The sequence below is a fragment of the Thermobia domestica genome, chromosome 3 (genome assembly GCF_964235325.1).
Source record: "Thermobia domestica chromosome 3, izTheDome1.hap1.1, whole genome shotgun sequence".
NCBI classification, from domain to species: Eukaryota; Metazoa; Arthropoda; class Insecta; order Zygentoma; family Lepismatidae; genus Thermobia; species Thermobia domestica.
Window position 1 is genome coordinate 142,688,002 of NC_137456.1, and position 22,126 is coordinate 142,710,127.

Sequence of the window (22,126 nt, forward strand, 5' to 3'; positions counted from 1 at the left end):
TGGATCAATTTGAGCACAGTATGTCGTGACTTGAGGAACAATTACAGAAACCTGTACTAAAAGAGTTATCCTCATTTCGAAGTTACAAACTAAATAATATAGATATCCACTATTCTGGTGATTATACTGATGATTATATTAGATACTTGCATCGGGGACTACATAATAGCATATATTTACGTACAGTGTGGGTAAAAAGTTCCAATACACCTATTGTCTTTCGTCCCCCCTCCCCCCATTGAAAAACTAACTTCTGCATGGAAGTTGTGTTGGTAATGCTCATGAGACTTTCGTATGAGATAGAGAGAAACTTAGCGTTAATTACGGGAGGCATTTGATACATTCTGGAACTGAATGCTATCGTGAAGAGTTCGGAATGGTAAACTTGACAATTTTCACTGTGGAGGAGAAATTTATGGGTGTCGTACGGGTTCATAAGGTCCCATAACATCAAACAGAATTTCGAGGCTCGATTTGGTAAAAGCATCACCGACCAGAGCTAACTTGTTGAAGTAGTAGAACAAACAAACAAATAAAGAAAGCCTTCATCACAAGGTTATGATGATGAAGATCCGAAAATGCAAAAGAGAACACACAACTTAGAAATCATATTGACGTCCTAGATATATTTCCATTTGCTATTACTTTGCAATGTAACTGTCAATTTGTAATTGTAACTAGAAAATAAATAACTAGAAACAACAATGTATTTGGATTTTTCGCCTACCCTGTGTATAGAAATACATTATAAGATTTTCCTGTTTCAATCACGTTGGTCGTACTCGTTTAATACGAGCATTGACAGATGATGACTCAAGTCATCATTTTGCAACAGACCATTTTATTTATTTATTTTTCATGATGATGTCCATACACAGAACTGCCGGTAATGGGTAGAAGAAAATCCCTTGCCAAGTGAGTGCACGAAAAGCTTCTGCATAGTCCAAAGCTTATTGTGTGGTTTGATGTTTTTGTGTTTGGTGTTTGGTGATGGTCCTTACCTTTTAAAGACTATCAGGGTAACTCCAAGACAGTGAATTCAGTGCAATACACCAACATGTTAACCACGTTTGTCGAACCTGAATTGCATCGACATTGTTATAATCCCCATAAATTTGGTATCCAAAATGCCATGGCCCATACGTATATTCAATCCATGACTACTTCGTAACCTGTTCCAGAACAAGGAGATCTCATATCAAGGAGACACTGAGTGACTCTCAAAATCCCATGATTTGAATGCATGAGATTTTTTCCTCTGGAGTTAGTTACATGCAAAGTAAGGTTTCCAAAACCCGCCCGACAGACATCCACACGTAGCGATCCGGAACTACTTAGGCAACTCTACATAGGGTTATGCACAACTTTCAAGACAGTCTTCAGTAATGTGTTCGCAGCAACAGTGACCATCTCGCAGACACGATTTTCAAAAAAACTTGAAATGAAATGAAATGAAATCTTTAAGTTTTACGTCCCACGGTTATGCCGGTTAGGCTAAAGGAGACGGTGATTATGAGAGATGTGTGAAATGGTGGAATGAAGAAAATGGGAGGAAACGGGAGAACCCCGAGAAAACTCACGAGCACGGTGTTTGTCCACCACAAAGTTCACTTGGCGGGGGCTGGGATCGAACCCGGGACCCCAAGCACCAGAGGTGAACGCTCTACCACTGAGCCACCGCGCCCCCCTCAAAAAAACTTGTATTCAATGACATTCCTTGGTAAGACATGGATAAAAAAAAAGGAAGGCATCGGTATTTTTCTAAAATGCTCTGAGCTGTAACACAATGTATATTAAATTTAGTTCCTTGCAACAACTTATTATTATTATTATTATTATTATTATTATTATTATTATTATTATTATTATTATTATTATTATTATTATTATTATTATTATTTACAGTAAAAATCGCATTCTCTAGTAATCTTCTAATATAAATAAAGAGTTTGTTTGTGTGTTTGTCTGTCTATCTGTGTGCGGCCTGAGGACCAGACGAGTGGACCGAGAGTTACCAAATTTTGGTCAGGGGTACCTTGGCCCAGGCCCCAGATCAAGACGAAGCCCTTTTTTCAAATGTCGAACCAGGGAGTCTCAGGAGGGCGTTTACCGGAACCGGCTTGGGAACCAGACAAATTGACCGAGAGTTACCAAATTTAAGTCACGAATACCTTGGTCCAGGCTCCAAACCAGAGTTAAACCTTTTTGTCAAAATTCGAACCAGGGGGGGGGGCGTTTACCGGGACATGTAAAAGTAGTAGAAAATGACCGACATTAGTGTCGAATTCATAGTTTTCGCGGTCGCAGAAATCAATGGTGAAACTCCGATCGCATTAACTTCCAAATTCACGCTATTCGGCTCCGGGCCGGGGGTCACCGGGGAAGGGGGGTAGATACCGAGACATATAAAAGTAATCCAAAATGACCGATATTAGTGTCAAATCCATAATTTTCGCGGTCGCTGAAATCAAGGTAACGCTTCCATTAGCGATGACGTAAATTTAGTTACAATAGAATGCGGGCCGGGATACCGAGACATGGAAAAAATAGCCCAAAATGACCGATATTAGTATTAAATCCATAGTTTTCGTGGTCGCTGAGATCAATGGTGATACTCCCAGAGGCGTTGACTTCCAAATACAGCTCCCGTGCGAAGCATGGGTATATTCAACTACTAAAAAATAAATTATGATTAAAGAATGCAAATATTTCAAATCAGATAGGAATATTCAGAAATTAATTTCAAGCAGCGACGAGAAAAAAGTAATAACATATAGAAGCATCAAATCAAAATGGGAAAGAATGAAGAAAGGAATCTCAACAATAGCAAATAATGTGTATGTAAACAAGATATATATCATATAGATATTGGATACGGTGAAATTGAACTTAAAGAAGAAAAACTATATAAAATAATGATGAAGTGTGCAAGAAAGCTGGGAAGGTAGAGAGATAAGGAAGCTATAAGACACATGAAGAGACCATAAATACGATGAATCATTTCTAGGATTAGAAACAACAACAGTGCGCTCAAAACGTCGCAACGCAGTAGGTTATGGCAAAGAGATACATAGAAATATTCCACTACAGTACGTGTTTAAAATGGTTCATTTTAAGCTTGAAGGCACAGGTCAATTCTCCTACACATTTTTGAGAACACTTGAAATAAAGATTGTTGATCGATAAATGTACTTTACATGTGATAGCGTCCCTCGTACTTTAATAGTTTTGGGTGAATCGTGATACTGTTCAATGAATACTGTTAAATCACTTTTCAATAGATAGTGTTTCACATGTTCTCTATACTTGTTACTCGCACAAACACATGTTCGACTAAAAAGCACTTGATGCTTCATTGTTAACATTGTAACACAAACCTGTGTTACTCGATATTCAACAGAACTCTGACCGACCTTTGAGCACAGTAACTGGTTACAATGTAATACAAACCGTCTTTATTGTGCAGTATACATTTCTGTTGAGTTGTAAGTTAAACTAAAGTTTCGTTCTGTCTGTGTCGGACAATTGCATAACATAACATACACATGTTTAAGAAGAGAAGTGGATGTTTCAATCCTTTTCTCACAATAACAAATATTTACATCCACGAGGAGCGACTATTTGAATGCACTGTATAAGTGAACTGTTTAAAATATTAAATAAAGCACGTATGACAGGAGAAATGTCCAATAACTTTGAAAAGAAAGTCATAATTGCAATTACAAAAAATACACTGCGAAAGTTAAGACCACTAAAGAAACAATCTACCGGAGACCTGATTTGCATTTACAGAGGAAGAGAAATCAATAAACAATACTGAAAAAACGTTTTTGAATTATGAAAGATGTTCCAATATTTTTCAATATTGGGAAAGCATTTGACCATGTACAGAAGATTGTTCGGTTTATATAGGATCACTGTCATCTGAGTAAAGACGCTAGAATGACGCGTTTATGGTGAGCAGTAGTGTCTGAAGTAGGTAAGTGTGGTCAAATGATGTCTACTAAATTAAATCGTTACTGAAACTGTGTGTTATGGCCTTCTCGACGTTCGTGATTCCTATATAAGCATACTGAAATAGCGGTCCTCACACCCAGGGAGATTACTGAGAAAGACGTTAGAGCAGTTACACAAACCAGGACTCCGTGGCGAAAAGTTACTCACGAAAAGCACCAGAAAGATGACTAAAAGGAAAGTAATATCTCATGCTATAGGAAATGTTAATTGGCGTGTAAGGAAATTCACCGACCCAACGTGCAATGGGTTAGCGATTCAACATGAGATCTCGAATTGTGAATATAAGAATTTGTAAGCGTCCGTAAGGTCTGCGTACACCATATGATCCCGCGCCTCACTGCAAAAATGAAAAACAAACTACTGGAAATTATATAAAAAGACCTGGCGAAGCTCAAAGAGCAGATAGTCGTCACAATGGTTCATTTCAAATAATCCTTTTCCTGTTGTACTCTGAACTTACAGAGGTTGATTCTTTTATATTGAGCCAAATTTGAATGTGCTACTTACCTATGAAATGTGTTTCCACCCCCAGTTGCGTTCGATCTGCAGGCCACTTCTAAATATTGTCCGGTATCGGATTTTCCATTGCAGAAGACTACGTTGCAGCTGAACTATGAATATTGAATCCCACTCTTCTTTACAGGTTTGCCTCATGCCGAAAACGGAGCGGACTCCATGATGGGACGGGTGCCGCTTGGCGAGTCCGAAAGCACAATAGTCCATTGAACCGGCATCTGGACTATTGACAGGTATGTTAGAGAAGGAAATTACCGAAATTACAGTTTCCTATTCCATACGGCAACAGAATTCCCGCGATGTTTTCGCCGTGTGGCAGGATATCTTGTATTGGTGCAGTTCAATCTGATTCACGTCTTATACGTAAAATGATGGCATTTCAAGCTGGTATATTTCAGTCAGCACATGAGTCTGGTAGTACGTAGCATTGATTTTGACGTTTAGCTCCATTTTTTGGAGACGCAGTTTCCCCCTGTACAAGAAACCGCCCACAGTCACGAATCCTTTTGGGGGGAAACTCTGCGCATTGGTGGAAGAACGTGTTTCCACTCTTGGCGTCAACAGGTCACTATGAAATGGCAAGAACTTTCAAGGGTAACAACAAACTTAAACCGATCACCTGCGAAATGACGTTCATACAGCCTCCTGCAGTTCCTTTTTCGTTCAGCTAAATGACATGGTTTCAGGGAGTGCACACTGCTCTTGCGAACGACTTTAAGGTGTAAATTTTCTTCAGCCCTAAACATTTTCTTTTCATCATATCTCAGTGAATGTAGCACACAGTTGTCTATAAAGAGTTGAAGTCAGGTGAGTATTCCGCGTTATTAGGAGTTCCACAAGGCTCCAACCTAGGCCCTTTACTATTTCTATTATTTATTAACGATCTTCCAGATCATATACTCAATAGGTAAGGACTTCAGAAAAACTCTCTTGAAAATGTATTATTCATATGTACGCACCAAGTTGGAATATGCTGTTGTGATTTGGATCCCTGCACAGGGAAAATATCGCCAACAAATTAAGAGAGTTCAATCTAAATTTCTAAGATATTTGATATACAAAAATAACTGGAATTTACCCCTCACTTGAGAGCTATAGTACACTGATAGACAATTTTAATATTTACTCATTAGAACAAAGGCGTAATATTGCTGATCTGGTATTCCTCCAAAAAATAGTTCAAAATGAATTCGATTGTTCAAAACTTTATATCTTCATTATACTTCCATGTTCCTTCAGTTAGAACTAGATCTAACAATACAGGGCTCTTTTATTGCAAAAAGGCTAGAACCAAAAAAAAAAAAAAAAAAAAAAAAAATGTTGAAGTCACCGATCTGTTCTTTCTATAATAAATTATGTCAAAAACATGACGAAAATGATATATGTACAACGTCCTGTAAAGCACTGAAAAACTGTTGTAAAGATGAATTATATTTCAACACTTAAATTGGGCATATGCCTGTTGTGTTGATAAATAAAATAAAGCCCTGTGGATGACGTGGTTGATTATCGCTTGCTATGTGCAGCATTTGCTGACCATCGCGCTGCGTAAGGGGATTTTCGGAAGCTACACGCAATAAAGGCGGGGTCCTCTTCACAAGAGGCCGGCTTCTAGATGCTCCTGTTAATATGGTGGGCCTAGGACTCTGTACCGCATAGTTCCTCATAATAAGATTCACAGTGGAACGACCTACACGAAAATTAAGCACTTTATAGATTTCTAAGATACGCGACGCCGTCAACTTAGTGTCGGAATAGGGCACAATGAATCCCTCCCAGAATCTGTTCAATTTCGCTAACATCGGATTGCGCTCGATCACACTGTTCTACTGTGTGATTAACGAGATATTGTTGCTTGCCTCGTAGCAAGTTTCGCATACGCGGTTCAGTTGCACATTGACTTCGACTCAATATAAATGAATTAACCTCTGTAATATGTATGCTGCGAGGCAAAAGTACATATCCCAAGGCAACACAAAAGAAATATACTAAGAAAAATACTAACTAGCCAGAAATTCCTTAATATAACTAATTTTCGGCACTTCAAAAAAAAAAATAATAATAATAATAATAATTACAGTGTAATTGATATATGCATTCGGAAAACGAAGTCTAACTACTACATCGAACTTGAAAATAGTCTTAAAATAGCAAATATCTTAGATTTCTTGGACTGAAAAAAAAAAAATGTTACCTTGCCGGCTATTTGATTTAGAATTGCAAGTCCATTGTAAAGCAAATGTATTCCTTACACTTACCACGCGTAATTATAGAGTATGGCCGATTTCATACGTTTTTATTTACGATTCACTTTTCATCTTTCTTTTACTTAGGTGCTGTGACAGGACACTTCAAGATAATCCTGGTCACAAATATTTTCTTCCACGGGACACTGTCAGAAATAGTCTAAGCTCCTGGGATTCACGACATATCCACAAATGTACGAAAAATAGCTTTCCTTCCAAACTTTCGTAGGAAATTTGTTAGATAAAAATATACGAAAATCCTATTGGTTGCGTTGTGGGGATTGGCCTGTCACTGCCCTTCTTTCTTCACTTAATAAGCTAAATACTATTTCGAATGCGTGTTTAGCTGTGCAATGAACTACATTGCTGCAAATTTATAGGCTCAACATTCACGTGGCTGGCGTGAGTCGAAATAGGTGCGCAGCTGAGACTGTCACAGAGAAAAGAGGAATGGCGTGGTTACTCCCTGATTGAAATTACGAACTGTATTGGTTAATTAAATCACATGGTGGGCGCTGTCACTGATTTCGTTGAAACTGTCATATGAGAAATCTTGGAATACATAATTCTTACACTCGATTAAATATATCTACTGTTCTCCTTGGAGATAGATTTTGGTACTGACGATTTCCAAACTAGACCTGGAAAATGTTGCAAACTGCATACAAAATTTATTAAAGTCTCATATTGATGATGAATAAATAATGCCAAAAATAAGGCTGAAAATGTGTCGGTGGTATGTACACATTCATGTGTGTGTCGGTATTACGTATGTTGGCATACCGTACCAAAGATGTCAAGGGTCGCTCCAACTTTGTTAATTAGTGACCTTAAAGTTTCTCACGTGGGCTTATGACTGTTACGGGATACAGTAGTGGAGGGAAGTTACTGATAAGCAGGACTGATAAAAATGTGAAAGTGAGTGCAAGATACTACCAGAAATCTAGTATAACACCTAGCTTTCGGATCGATATCTCACAAGGGTACGGTGCGAATACCGAACAGATGAGAATTCATATGGACAAGGCTTCAAGTCATATCGTCAAAACATCTCTGCGTTTTTATCAGGAAACTGAACGGGAATTAGGGATTCATGTCTTTCCGTTTTGAAAAGGCGTCCGCACAACCTCGCTGGTCTCTGGAAACATTGTAAGGAGCAGTGGGATCAAACTTCCTTGCTCATGTTTCGTTGAAGTATACTCTGATGTCGGGAGATAGTCCATAATGTTGAGGTCAGAATACCATTGATGGTGGCGGCGAGATTTCTCGTAAAGTGAGTATCTTTCAAAATTGATCCAATATAAACCTTCTGTAGATCTGAATGTGATATTCAAAGTACTACGAGTTGATTACAGAAACAATGCTATATAAACTATACAGAAAATAAATGCAGATATAGGGAAAAGAAACCAAATAAATGCACTTACAGGGAAAAGAAAAAATATAAAACAGGGAAAAGACCGAGGAATCTACCTTTCAGTACTACAGATAACAAAAGAATTCTTCCTTTCATTGGGAAAATGGTGTCTAGATTAACGGCATTGTTCAGTACAATATGATATGCAAATGACATCGCACTGACGGCAGAAAAGGAAAAAAAAAACTTGTAAGAAACATTAGGAAATGTGAGTGAATAAATGAAGAATGCATAAATATAGACAATTGGGCTTGTGGTGGACAAACTTCAAGTGGTAGATTTTCTCAGGGTTCTCCTATTTCCTCCATTTCCTTCATTCTACCATTTCCTTATCATCATCATCATGTCTCCCTTAGGCTCGGAGCATAAACTTGGAACGTTAAACATTTAAACATGAAAAAAGGACGATAATCTTCTGGTGCACAAAGAAGAAACAAGAAAGTGGCAATCTGCCTTGACCCTGAGAAGTCAAGATATTTATTTATGTAGTAACATTGTATCCTCGACTGGGAGAAGTAAAAATCACGATGGCATAAGAATAGCCTGGTAAAGGTGACACTCTTACAAAAAGGAAAGACTACTAATGTCGAAGAGTATATCAATAACAATGGGACAATAATATGGGCTGGAGTTTATCCACCATAAGCCCCTTGTTTATTCTTATGCTATCGTGATTTTTACTTCTTTCGATACAATGTTACTAAAATAAATAAATAAATAAATAAATATCTTGACTTCTCAGGGGCAAGGCAGATTGCCACTTTCTTCTATTTCTTTTTTGTACATCAGAAGATTACCGTCCTTTTTCATGTTTAAATGTCTTCAGAACTTAAACGATTTCTCGCAGAGTCCAGTACGGAGGAATCACCCGTAGAAGAAAATACGTATTTGTGATCATGCTTATCTTAAAGTGTCGTGTCATTGCACCTCAGTGAAAGAAAAATGAAAAGTGAATCGTAAATAAAAACATATGAAATCGGCCACAATCTATAATTACGCGTGGTAAGTGTGAGAAACAGATTTGCTTTGCAATGGACTTGCAATTCTGAATCAAATAGCCGGCAAGGTAACTTTTTTTTTTTTTTTTTTTTTAAATCTAAGATATTTGCTACTTTAAGATTATTTCCAAGTTCGATGTAGTAGTTAGACTTCGCTTTCCGAATGCATATATCAATTTCACTTTTTTTTTTTTTTTTTTTTTTTAATGCCGAAAATCTAGTTATATTAAGGAATTTCTGGCTAGTTAGTATTTTTCTTAGTATATTTCTTTTGTGTTGCCTTGGATATGTACTTTTGCCTCGCAGCATACTATTACAAAGCCCCATAGCAGAACATGTTGCGATCTGCGATGTGATCGCAGAAAATTTGCCATGCCTGTGCAGAAAAATTGCCAGAGGACAAAAAAGGTCAATAGAAAAGTACAAAAGCAGCCTCCTATGTGAAGATATCTTAAGTGCACGGACTACTCGCATAAATATAGTTTGAACTGTTTTTTACGTCGCGTAAAGCATATCTCTTAAGAATCACGAGTGTTTTTTCCCGCAGACTTTTGACTTACAAAAGCTCATCGCAGAAAGACAAACGAAGTTCTGCCATCGGGTTACAGAGGTTGATTCATTTATATTGAGTCGAAGCAATGTGCAACTGAACCACGCACGCGCAACTTATCGCCGTGAGATTGTCACGAGGCAAGAAACAATATCTCGTTAGTCACGCAGTGGAGCAATATGGTCGAGCGTAGCCCGACGTGAAGATGTTCAAGATGGAGCAAGATATGTTGCCAGATTATATTAAACTAGTACGTTGCAAAAACCATGTTTGCAGATCTGTTTCGTTACGTCAACCAAATTAGGAAATATTTTTTTTCTTTCTCTCAATCCTTATAAAACTTATAAAACAGTCTAACGATAAATCCACTATTCATTCTCAGACAGGTGCTCCAGAACTAACAGAAGCAATTATTTGTGTTCCGATGAATATGTGTTGACTCACTTGCTACCAATTTTATTATTATTTGTATTACTATAACACCGAGAACTATTATTTGTATAATAGTTCTCGGTGTAAGGATAAGGAAGCACGTAGTTTCACTCCAAATGTGTATGTGTGAGGGTGTGGTACTTTATTTCTCGGTAACTATTGGCTGGATCCGAACCAAATTTGATGGGCAAGTAGCCCATCGTCTAAAATATAAAGCTCGCTATATTTAGTAGTTGAGCTCGCGCAGGGACAGTCTCGAATTGTATGTTGCACTTTGTATCTCCGTAACTATTGTTCAGAACTGAATGAAATTTAGTGAACAATTAAGCCATTCTCTAAGGAACAAAGTTCCCTATATTTGGTGGCCGAGTTCAGCCAGGGAGAGGCTCGGCTCGGCTCGACTTGTATGTAGTACTTTATTTCATCGTAACTATTGGTTGGATTTAAAGCAAATTTGGTGGGCAAGTAGCCAGGGTTTGCCCAAGTGGGCCCACCGGGTTTTTTCGGGTTGGACCCACCTGAAAAAACCCATCTTAAAACCCACCTGGGTTTTTGACTTTTTTGTTAGTGTATTATTGGTATAACTAAGGTGATCACATTGAAAGTTATTTTTATCAGATTTTAAACTTTCTTTGGGCGAATTATACGCTTTTATGTTAAGATAGACAACAATATTCAACATAAGAACTTTATAAAGCTCTAAATGCACTGAATGAATGAATGAATGAATGAATAAATAAAAAACCTCACCTTAGCTTGAGATAATTGTAGAACAAATTAATGTGCGGATTATGCTTATAGCCTATTTGAAGTAAAGTAAGCGATTGTATATTTTAGAAAATACTTTCCGTGAATAGTGCGTTTCCTGATTCGGCGCCGCCGAGGGACGTTATCCCTCATACGTTGACGGGTTTAAGGTCATAGGTGCCGGTACTAACAGTAAATATGTAAATACATTAGTAAAACTATTAGTATTGTTTCTTACCTTTGATGGTAACAAAAGTATTCAGTAAAATTTGGTTTTCCAACAACAGTTAAGTTCAGTCATTTGTTGCTAGACTTCAAATAAGCATTCTGTAGAATCAACACTAGGAAAAACGTAAAAATTATTGTCAAAATTAAGAAGCTTAATGCTCGGAGCTCCGAAGACTACGTAACGCTTACTATTTCAAGTGCTGCATTCAAACTTCAGTATTAATGGAAGTTTCGATGTACAGTGAAGCAAGCTGCATTTTCAGGGAAAACCCGTCGTGAAAGAAGTGTTCGGGAAATTCCCGCAATTGAACCCACAAAGGATCGAAAGTGAACTTCAACAATAAGACCATTTATTTTATGTTGAAAAATAAACAAAATAGACATAGAAAAATAGAATATTTAAGACATTTTGATGAATTATGTCTTTGTTTTAAATTAATATAGCTATTTGGTATTCATATTTGGCGAACGTCACTGAAGCTCCTAGGATGACTCGATCTACATTTGTTAGTTTGTCTGCCTTTACCACACAGTGTTCAACTTTCGGTCTTTTAAATTTTCAGGATACAAACCAGAGACACTCTAAATTTTCTGTTTAGATTTTGGCAGCATACTAACGTAAAATTACAAAATGGCGCGCTTTTTTTAAAAATAGCTGATATCCACTGGCGAAAAACCCGGGGGGATGATGGGAATATATCCCCTACAATCTTGGAACTTCCCCCTCAATAATCCGATTGGAAATGTGTCTTTTAGGAAGAAATGTGATGATTTGGGTCCAACTGTCACAAAGGAAAGTGAGAGGAAATTGATACTTCCCAGAATAAACCTCAAATCTGACCGTCTCCTAGTGTTGAAGACAAGTCTGATCCTCTACCCATGTTGTCCCGGAGTCCCACAAAGGGGACAAAATATGACGATATTATTATTGCTTTACAACTTTAAAATCAGACTGGCAACATTGAAAACTGTTTACAGATAATGATCATATTTGGATCATCCCTTGTAAACAGTTTTCAATGTTGCCAGTCTGATTTTAAAGTTGTAAAGCAATAATAATATCGTCATATTTTATGTCCCCTGTGGAGGACGCCGGGACCGACATGGGTAATCCTCCTCAGCATTGTTTTTCGCCTTCGTAAATATTTTGTACATCGCATATATATATATTAGGGATGGCCAAAATTTTCCGGAATCCGGATTCCGGAAATTTTGTTTTCCGGAATCGAAAAATTTACTTTCCGGAATTCGGAAAAATTTCGGAATTCAGAAAAAATCCGGATTTCGGAAAAATTCCGGAATTCAGAAAAAATCCGGATTTCGGAAAAAATCCGGAATTTTTCCGATTTTACTTTCCGGATTCCGGAAAGTAAAATTTCTGGAATTGGCCATCCCTAGCTAATAGCTGTTAAAAGAGAAACACAATAATGAATACATATACTGTATTAGTTTCTTGTAGTTGGATATGTCTTTATCATTTACGTAGACAATTGCTACTGCAGTTATTTACTGCTTTATGAGGAAGGTCTTATTTTCACACACAAAAAAGTCGCCGGTATGTCTCAAACATTATCGCGTTCCCACCTGCAGCTGCTCCAAAGCACTGCAAACTACTTTTTAACCAGGCGAAAGGCAGTGAAGGAAAAGAAATCTCAACAAATATTCTAATAACATTCGCTTATTGTCAACATACCTACAGTGAGCGCAGAAAGTGTTCGTACACCGTGCATACTTTATATTGAAAACAGCTAGCATGAGAACTGGAGGTGGAATATATATATATAACCAGAATGAAGACTACACATTCATACATTTTATTTCTATATACAAGAGAAAGGCCAAACAAAGACAATCACTGTTTTGTTCAGAAGAAAAGAGAGAATTCCTCTTTTGTAAACGCAAAAAGTCACCGTACACTTATGATTGAATTAATGCTTATAAAGTATATTACGTTATTTAATATTTTGTGGGATTACCCTGTGCGTTAATGATTGTCTGTAGTCTTCGTGGCATTGATTTCACCTGTAGTAGTTCGTAGTTAAGTAGCTTTGGGACTGATTATGTCCCATTCTTCTTGAATAGCTTTTCTCAGGCCTTCTTTAATAGAGAAGCTGTGCCTTCTGATTCTTGTCTCCAGAACAGACCATAGATGTTCTATGGGGTTATGTCTGAGGATTGGGGAGGTGTGCGAAGCTGTTTCAAGGTATTATAGAGTAGCCACAATCGAGTATTTTCCGCTGTATGTTTGGAGTTGTTGCCTTGCTGAACAATAAATTGTTTTCTGCGCACTAGTATGGAGATTTTTCTTTAATATGTTAATATACACTTTGTGGATCATCACTCCATCGATAAAGTGGAGACGACCCACTCTTGAGGCACTCATACAACCCCAGACGAGCACGGACCCTCCTCCGTGTCTTACTTTAGGGACGAGATTTTGAGGATTCATCTCTGTATTCACCTTGCGTCATACCATACGCCTCCCATTGGATTCGATAAGATTAAATTTACTTTCGTCCGAAAATATGACCCTATTCCAGAAAGAAGCCTGATCCCTTATCTTTATATTCTTTTTCAAACTTTAGTCTCTTTATACGATTTGTCTTGTTCACCCAGAACATTTTCCTGGCTATCCGACCATGATACCCTGCAAATATTCCGCACTGTACTGGCTGATACTTTAACACCGCGTGTTTCCAGATCCGTTGCCAATTGCACAGCACTACTTTTCGGAACTTTTTTTCTTTCCCTAATAATGTAACGTTTATCTTGTTCACTCAATACTCTTGGTCTTCTAGTTTTTTTTTTTTTTTTTTCGCACAGTGATAGAAACATTATACATCGCAATTATTGTTTGTACTGTTGAACGAGGCCTGTCTGCAAGGTTTGCTATCTTTCTCAAAGATTTACCTTTCTTATGCAATTTAATAATTACTTTTCTTGTCTCCTCATTTGTTTCTGTTCGGTTGCTTCCCATTTTGACAGCCCACCGTGCAGTTTTTTCACTCCTATTCACAACTAAACTCATTCTGTTACTCGTCATGCTATACAGAGGTATATACTCAGGTGAATACTAGTGAACCCCAGTTGTGGTATCTTTGTTTCGTATTCGTACGTCAGGTGTACGATCTCTTTTTGCGTCTACTCTATACACTTTCTACGGAATTTATTTACTTTCTGACCATTAAACTTGTCTTTGTGGTTCTTTATTGATATATTCATAAAGCTTAGTTTTCATTATTCAAATTGTGTGTGTTATTACACTTCTTAAATTTTCTGTTTCTTTTTCGCAGGCATTCTCGTTTCAATAGCATAGGTGTACGAACACTTTCTGCGCTCACTGTATGTACAGTAAATACAAATTTACAATTTTTGACTTTACGAAGTATACAATGTAATTGTTCAATAATTAAAATAAGCAGGCATTCATTAATTTATATTAATATAATAATTAATAAAACTAATAAGCGGGTGATTGATGACTCAGTGGTAGAGTTTTCATCTATGGTATTCTAACCCAGGACATGTGGGTTTTCGATGGCTAATTTTGTGTTCGAAAATTTTTCCGGTGGTAGGCCTACTCTTGGTCCCCTTTCTTTTATTTGTTCCATCATCACTCATTAACGAATTTAGTTTATCGAAACTCTATAGCCATATATTCATTCTGTCCGTCAGTGAAACAAACAGTCTCAAGAACTATCTGATGGATTACCATCAATTTTGGCCACGATGTACAGAGTCAATAGTTAAGAATCGAGTTCCCTGATGAATGTAATATTCAAACCGGAAGCGGTACAAATCAACCATTTCCGATTTTAACGTTAATCATTATATAGTAAATATGGTAATAGATAGCGAGAAGCGGTTTCCAGTAATCGACATATATAACATTCATATAGATAGAATGTTACCCAATTTGTGCATCTGCTGAAAATAATGAACTTAGGTATTTAGAGAGCATTTTCCGCTTTAGAAAATGTGTGCTTGGTAAAGAATGTAGAGAATTAGCTGAGTCAGGCACGTAGCTAGAATATGGTAATAGGAAGGGGGGGTCTGTCACTAAATACTGTGGTTATTTACCCGGGGCTCAATAATTCTAAACTATTTTATTGGCAACATATATTGGTTCGTTTAGCCAAGATTTCTAATGGAGGGATGATATGAAATACTGTGGTTACACACCAGAGGCTCGATCAATCTAAATATTTTACTGACAACATACCCATATTGATTGGTTAGGACAATAAAATGAGGATATATTAGTAAGTATTTTAATAAGAAGCTATGAAGAAATCTCGAGTAAAAAAAATATAAAAAAGTATTGAAAAAGATATAGTCTTCCGAGGTCATTCGAACGGTGTCGAGAATTTTGCGTCTGGGAAATTTGCGCGATACCTCAAGAACAGGGAAAATTGCGCCTGCGATGTACCTCCACCGGGAAGTTTGAGCCCTGCGAAATAAAAGAACCTATTGGAGCTTACGCATTTGCTCGGAGGGGCTGACATTACAGCACAAACAATCCTCCCCCCACAACCATGCCATTTGTGATTTATTTTCATTGTGGCTATACAAGGGGAGAATAAACTTCAATATAAGCCAAAAGAACACAACGGATCAACGCAATCACTGCTTCTTCCAGAGATGATTTTGGGGGAACACTGGCCTCCCCAGAGCTCTCAGAGTGCCCCCTCGGAGGAGATCAAAATAATACGTCTATAATATAATAATAAATAGAATAGTACCAGCAGTGACCCCCTCCGGAATACTAAGTGTGCCCCCCGGAACATTTTTTCTGAAAGAACGACTGAACGCAATTGTGTGTTTGAAGTGTAATTCCAGCAAGTAAACACACTGTACATAGTTTTCTTGATAATATTACTGAACTGATTTTACATTCACTTTACATTTTCTTTTCTATATTTTGTGTCCTAAAAAGCCAAACAACTCGCAAGGATTGTGAACAGAGATATCTGGGTAGAACCAAACAGCCTTTTGTAGATTAAATTATACTCTTTGATTATATTAATAAATAATTATATATCAGTCATTTATACTTTTATTGTAAATTTTGTAGTATAATGAAAAATTGTATTTGTATGGATTGCCCTTTAGTGAACTAAAATTGTATTTTTTTCATTTGTTCGGAATATTATAACGGATGGAGTAACTCACTGAGACGATGAGAGGCAAGCCTAGTTCAAGTGTGAGTGGAAGTTACTTTACACAATACAAAAATAAGTTGAATTGTAGGGCGCTAACATCCCAGTGCAAATATATAGCCGGCGCATTTTCCCCTCTTTTTGCGGTATCAATTGCATCACACTGGCAACAAGCGACGCATATTTTAACTTCATAAAAATTCGTTTCTCACGATTTTCTGGAAAACTACGTATATCATCTTCATTCTGTCAAGTTGTTTATCTCAGTGTGATATATGTATTACCTCTGGACAATATCACAGTAAAACAAAAATTAAATATTAGGAGTGTATCGTACTTTTGGACTACATCTCATTAACCATGGGAAGATTGAGTAGTGTATACTTTAGGATGTAAGTTTCAGCTTAACTTGCATCATACATTCTTAGGATTACAAAAACGAAATTTGTTCGTTTGCATTTGAACAAAATTCTTAGGATTACAAAAAGAAAAAATAATTTTTCCGAATTCCGGAATTATTCTGAAATCCGGAATTATTCTGAAATCCGGATTTTTTCCGAAATCCGGTATTTTTCGATTTTACTTTCCGGATTCCGGAAAATAAAAATTCCGGAATTGGCCATCCCTAATATATATATATACAGGGTGGTAGGTAACTCCACCGACAAACTTTGTGAGGCGATTCCTTATATGAAATGAAAGAAATAAGTTGTAATAAACATGGGATGAAAAACGTCTCTTTTCAGAGTTATGAGTCGCCGAAAATTCGAAAATTCACGTTTCGAAACGCTCTGTCTTAGAAACTACACGACCGATCCCAAGCGGTTTAAGGAATTACAAAGGAAATAGTATGCACTCTATCTAAATATCAATGTTCTACCGTGGTCTGTTATTGGCAAAACGAACCGTAAAAAGGAAGTTGAGGTATTGGGATAATCCTTTAAGTACTAATGGCGCGTTCGTTTCGCCGATAACGGAGGATGTTAAAACATGGATATTTAGATAGATCGCATACTAGTTCCTGTGTAATTCCTTAAACCGCTAGGGATAGTTCCTATAGTTTCTAAGGCAGAGCTTTCGGAACATGATTTTTCGAATTTTCGGCGGTTCATAACTTTGAAAGGAGACGTTTCTCGACCTATGTTTATCAGAACTTTTATCTTTCGTTTCATATAAGGAATCACCTCCCAAAGTTTGTCAGTGGAGTTACCTACCACCATGTATATATACCGTCTTACCCGTCCCCCAATGTTGAAGACAAATTTCCGCCGCTGCTGATATCCACGCTACAAAGCGCAACTTTAGGTCTTTCAAGTTGAAATTTTCAAAGTAGAAGCACGAGAGACTAAATTAGCTGTACATATTTTGGCGGCCTAAAGTTTCAAAATGGCGGCCATTTTTTAAAATAGCGGGTATCCATGCTACAAGGTGCAATTTTCGGACTTTTTAAGTTGATATTTTGAAGGTAGAAGCACAAGACATTCTAAATTTGCTGTATAGATTTTTTCGGAGATCCAATATAAAATTTCAAAATGGCGGCAATTTTTTAAAAACAGCAGTGAATAGAAAGTTGTTGCAAGTTCTGACAATGACACACATGAAATGTAAATCATATTTTAACATTTTTACCCCAAAGAGATTGAAATATTTCGAAAAAACCCAATTAAACCCAATAAAACCCGAAAAAACCCACATGGGTCCAGGTGGGTTGGGTTTTTTCAAAAATACCCGGGTTTTTTCAAACCCTGCAAGTAGCCCATCGTCTGAGGAATAAAGATAACTAAATTTGGTGCCGAACTCGGCCACAGACAGATTCGGTTCGGTAAGAGAGGCTGTGTTCCACAGCTTTGATCCCAGGAGATCACGAGTTTGGTATACCTCGGCTTGTTATATTATTCAATGCAATCACCTGTGAATTTATTAGCTCCAGTTTTTAATTCTGAATTTTGTATGTCTTAAATCAGAATATCTTCAGACTTCTTTCACTATCACATTTTCCTAACCACTGCTATTAATTTTAACTTAGTCTTTTACTTAAAGACAGAAATTGAAGCACTTTTAAGCAATTATTTAAAACGTAAGTGAAAACAATAACCCAGTTGGTTGTATGTGTAAGTTTTCCTGTACAGTTTCGACCAATGACGCTGTAGCCTTTGATACTACCTCTACCTTTATCATAACACTTCATAGAAAGAAGACAGTTTGCATATCGCTGAAGGTTAACTTGCTTGCGTGTGTTGTTCTGATCTAGATTAGATTCCCAATAAGACCGTCTTAACTATAGGGCATAATCGCATGGTAGGATGTCTCAATTCAGATAATATCCCTATATGAAGAGTTGAAATTCCAGTACATTCCACTATGTCCATTGCATGACCTGACAAATATCACATCAGAAGCCGAAAGCATACATGGAAACTGTTACAGAAGAAATCACCTCACTTCAAGTTTTTACTTGCCATTTTTAATAATTAACTTCGTCATATTCTGTAGAGTTTCATTGTTTCATTTTGCCTTCCTTTCGAGTACCGATTCTGGTCACATCTTTCGAAGCTGAGCAAAGTGTTTTCTTGTTCCGTGAAACAGTATCCCGAAACTGATCTCAAGTTTCCTATTATGATAATATTGTGAATGCGACGTTAAATTCTATATTTTCTCATTCTATATTTATGTTCGAAGAATTATAAATTACAGAAATTATAGCCTTACCTGTATGCTCTGATCGACTGTCGGAGGTTCCACAACATGATTGATCCATCGTAGCTGCTGGAAGCAAGCTGTTTCATAGTAGGATTAAAAGATAGTGCTGTCACTGATTCTTTGTGGCCACGCAAGTGGCGTTCCATAGTTGGATCTTCAGAAACACTCATGATGCTCTAGAAGTAGATATGAACGATAATTAAAATGAAATAAAAAAATATCGTCGGATACATTTTTCTTACTAAATTTTATAACTAAAAATACAGTACCGATGTATTTTAGGGATAGCTAGAATCGGCTCCTGAAATACCCCGATCTCGGGTAATAATAGATCCGGGTATCAGCTTCGCAGTTCTGGAACCGGGTGCCCGATTCTAAGTTCTAGAACCAGTACTCAATTCCAGGTTCTGGAACCGGTTACCTGATTTTAGGTTCTGGATTCGAGTACACTTTTTCCGAATATGGATGCATACTGCATACTGCATGATTATGGTATTGATTCCCGGTGGGATTCATGTGGTTCGGATCCCACGTTTCATATAGCCTCGCTTCTGAAAGGGATGCTAAACTCAAAAGTCAAAACTGTATTAAAACGCAATAGAAATCTTCAATTCTAAAATGGAAATCGGATCAAACAACATACAAAATGAGTTGTTGTTATTCAGATTCAGCTCCACGCTTAGCTCACTATCGAACACCTCTTTTTGGAGTGCAATCTTACTTACATCAAATTGCATCAAACTTACTTTTTAAAAAACGAAAATTCTAATAGAACACTTTTTTAAATGAGGTACAAATTCACACTTTCATTCTTGTCAAATTTTAATGTATCATCGGAATCCCTTACATTATGTTTTACCAAAATCGACTAATTTTCACATATCTTAACCTGATTTTTTTTTCTTTTGTTAATGTTCACAACATGAGATGACTTTGATCCGTCTCTTACCCTTTATCCTACATAGACTGCAACCCTAAAAATTAAGCTTATTTAGGAAGGTTGAAGGAAAGTATATACTAAGTTTCATTTGAATTAGATAATTTTTACGAGAGTTCTCGTGGAACAGACAGACAGACAGAAATCCCGGTCGAATCAAATGGTAAAAGCTTGCTGCACTCTCTTCAATAACTGAAGCAAGATATTCTTTCAGGCAACAAGCTAGCCTATTAATTACTACGGGAGAGAGCTCTCTTTTTACGGATACGTACTGTCTTTGTTTCATAGGTTTATTAATCTCTCATATGTATCCTCTTTTTATTTGTACTTAACACAGCAAGACTTTCTCTATAATTTGAAAGTAGTAAATCTGTGATGTATTACAGCAGGGAGAATATTTCTTTCCCGTAAAATGTACCGTAAGTGGACTTGTATCCACAACAGTTGCATGGTGAAATTAATTTCTTTTCCATGTCCACTATAGTTTTTCAGTAATAATCATAATATTGAATGTTTTTATTACATTATTTTTACTTTTGGTACAGTCAGTATGCGAAGTACGCGAGAATGACAAATAGTAAAGAAGGAAATTGCAACTCTTGAAGATAAGTATTTTGCAGCTCACGTAAAACCCTATTCTCTGAGATACCTTTGTTTCTTCACAGAAGTAGGTATTTCCCTCATCTCCCCAGTAATTCGAACACCGAGTACAGTATTTTGATAGTAGTCTGTATTTACATATAAATTAAGGTAAAGCATTGAAAAAAAAAAGTAAAATGTCGTGAAAATTCTCAATGTTTTACAAAATGAAGTATAATACAACGCGTTTTCACAGGGAAGAATTTGCCGTTAAAATTATCCCAGCAAGAATATTTTCTTCCATAAGCTGACTTTCATTCCTGTTTACACTGAAATTGACAGAAGAATGTAACTACAGGAAATTTTACATTATTCTTATTTATTATTATTATTGTGTGTAATAATCTAGTTAAAACATTTATAAAATGTTCACATTAATATACTTCTGAAAAACTGTATTATCACTAAATTCCACAAAAGAATTAGTTTACAATAATTATCCAAAGATGAGATATACATTATCGATGCATAAATCCCATTGAACTGAAGAAAATGACATGCGTGGGAATAAAACCTTACGTGTACTTTTCAAGAAAATCTACAAAAATGAATATGTATTTTGATAAAAAAATGTTATTTGTGGACAACAATAATAGGCTCAATAACATTACACCTATTAAAGCGAAACTGATATTTAAGAGAAATTTTGGGACTCTTTTTTTGTCCCAAAAAATTCTTGGCCCAACATACGGGCCGCCAAAGATGACGCCTTAGGCGCCATTTCTCACTTGTCATTTTTGAAAAAATATTAAAACATTCTATCTCTGGAAAGATTCGACATACTTTGTTGCTTTTTTTTTTTTTTTTGTTTTGTTTTGTTTTGTTTTGTTTTGTTTGAAAGATAATAACCTGATTCAAAGATATCTTTCGTTTGAAAATGTGTGACCAAATTCTCAATGTTGTAGCCCTCTGATTTTTTTTAAAATCAAAAATAAATATATTTTCAAAATTTCCAATCCAATTTTTTAATTATATTTTATTGTTGATTAATATCATGCAATACCAAATTCCCTGGAAAGCAGAAGTTCCACTTTTGAATTTAACAGGTTTTACAAATAATGTTCGTTAGGAAGTTACCGTGGCTAATGCCTTGATTGCAGTATTTTTTATCATTATTATTATTTCTTTGTCTAAGAAACACTAATCCCAAAAATTCTAAGAATTTTACAGAGTTGTCCCCAAGAGTATTATATATATATCCTTAAAAGGAGTACATATCAGTTTGGTTTTGGAATTTTTCATAATGGTTTTGTGTAAAAAGAAAACAAAATCATTCTCGAATCAATGTGTTCAATGTAATGGAATAAAAACAATAAATTAAATAAACTTGAAATTCATGCAATATTTCCATTCTTCTGGAGTTAAATGTCATTTGCAATCATCCAGACAACTGTGTGTAAGTACACCAAATCATAACTGACCAAACCCGTTAAAGTAGAAATTCCATCTTCAGAAGAGAATGATTGGTCTGTGATTCTGCTACAAGAAGTACAAGAGTGTCACTGGAGTAATGATCGAGTTTCAATTTTAACAAGAGTCA

The 22,126-nt window shown here is 36.5% G+C and overlaps 1 protein-coding gene across 2 annotated transcripts in view; it reads right to left on the reverse strand.

Moving 5' to 3' along the window:
• LOC145680773 (uncharacterized) overlaps nucleotides 1-22,126 on the reverse strand; it is a 47,289-nt gene that overhangs the window by 15,237 nt on the left and 9,926 nt on the right. For both annotated transcript variants that reach the window (XM_081751766.1, XM_081751767.1), the window contains exon 2: nucleotides 19,020-19,186. In XM_081751766.1, the coding sequence (XP_081607892.1) occupies nucleotides 19,020-19,180 (161 nt within the window). In that variant the 5' untranslated portion in view covers nucleotides 19,181-19,186. The remainder of the gene's footprint in view (nucleotides 1-19,019; nucleotides 19,187-22,126) is intronic.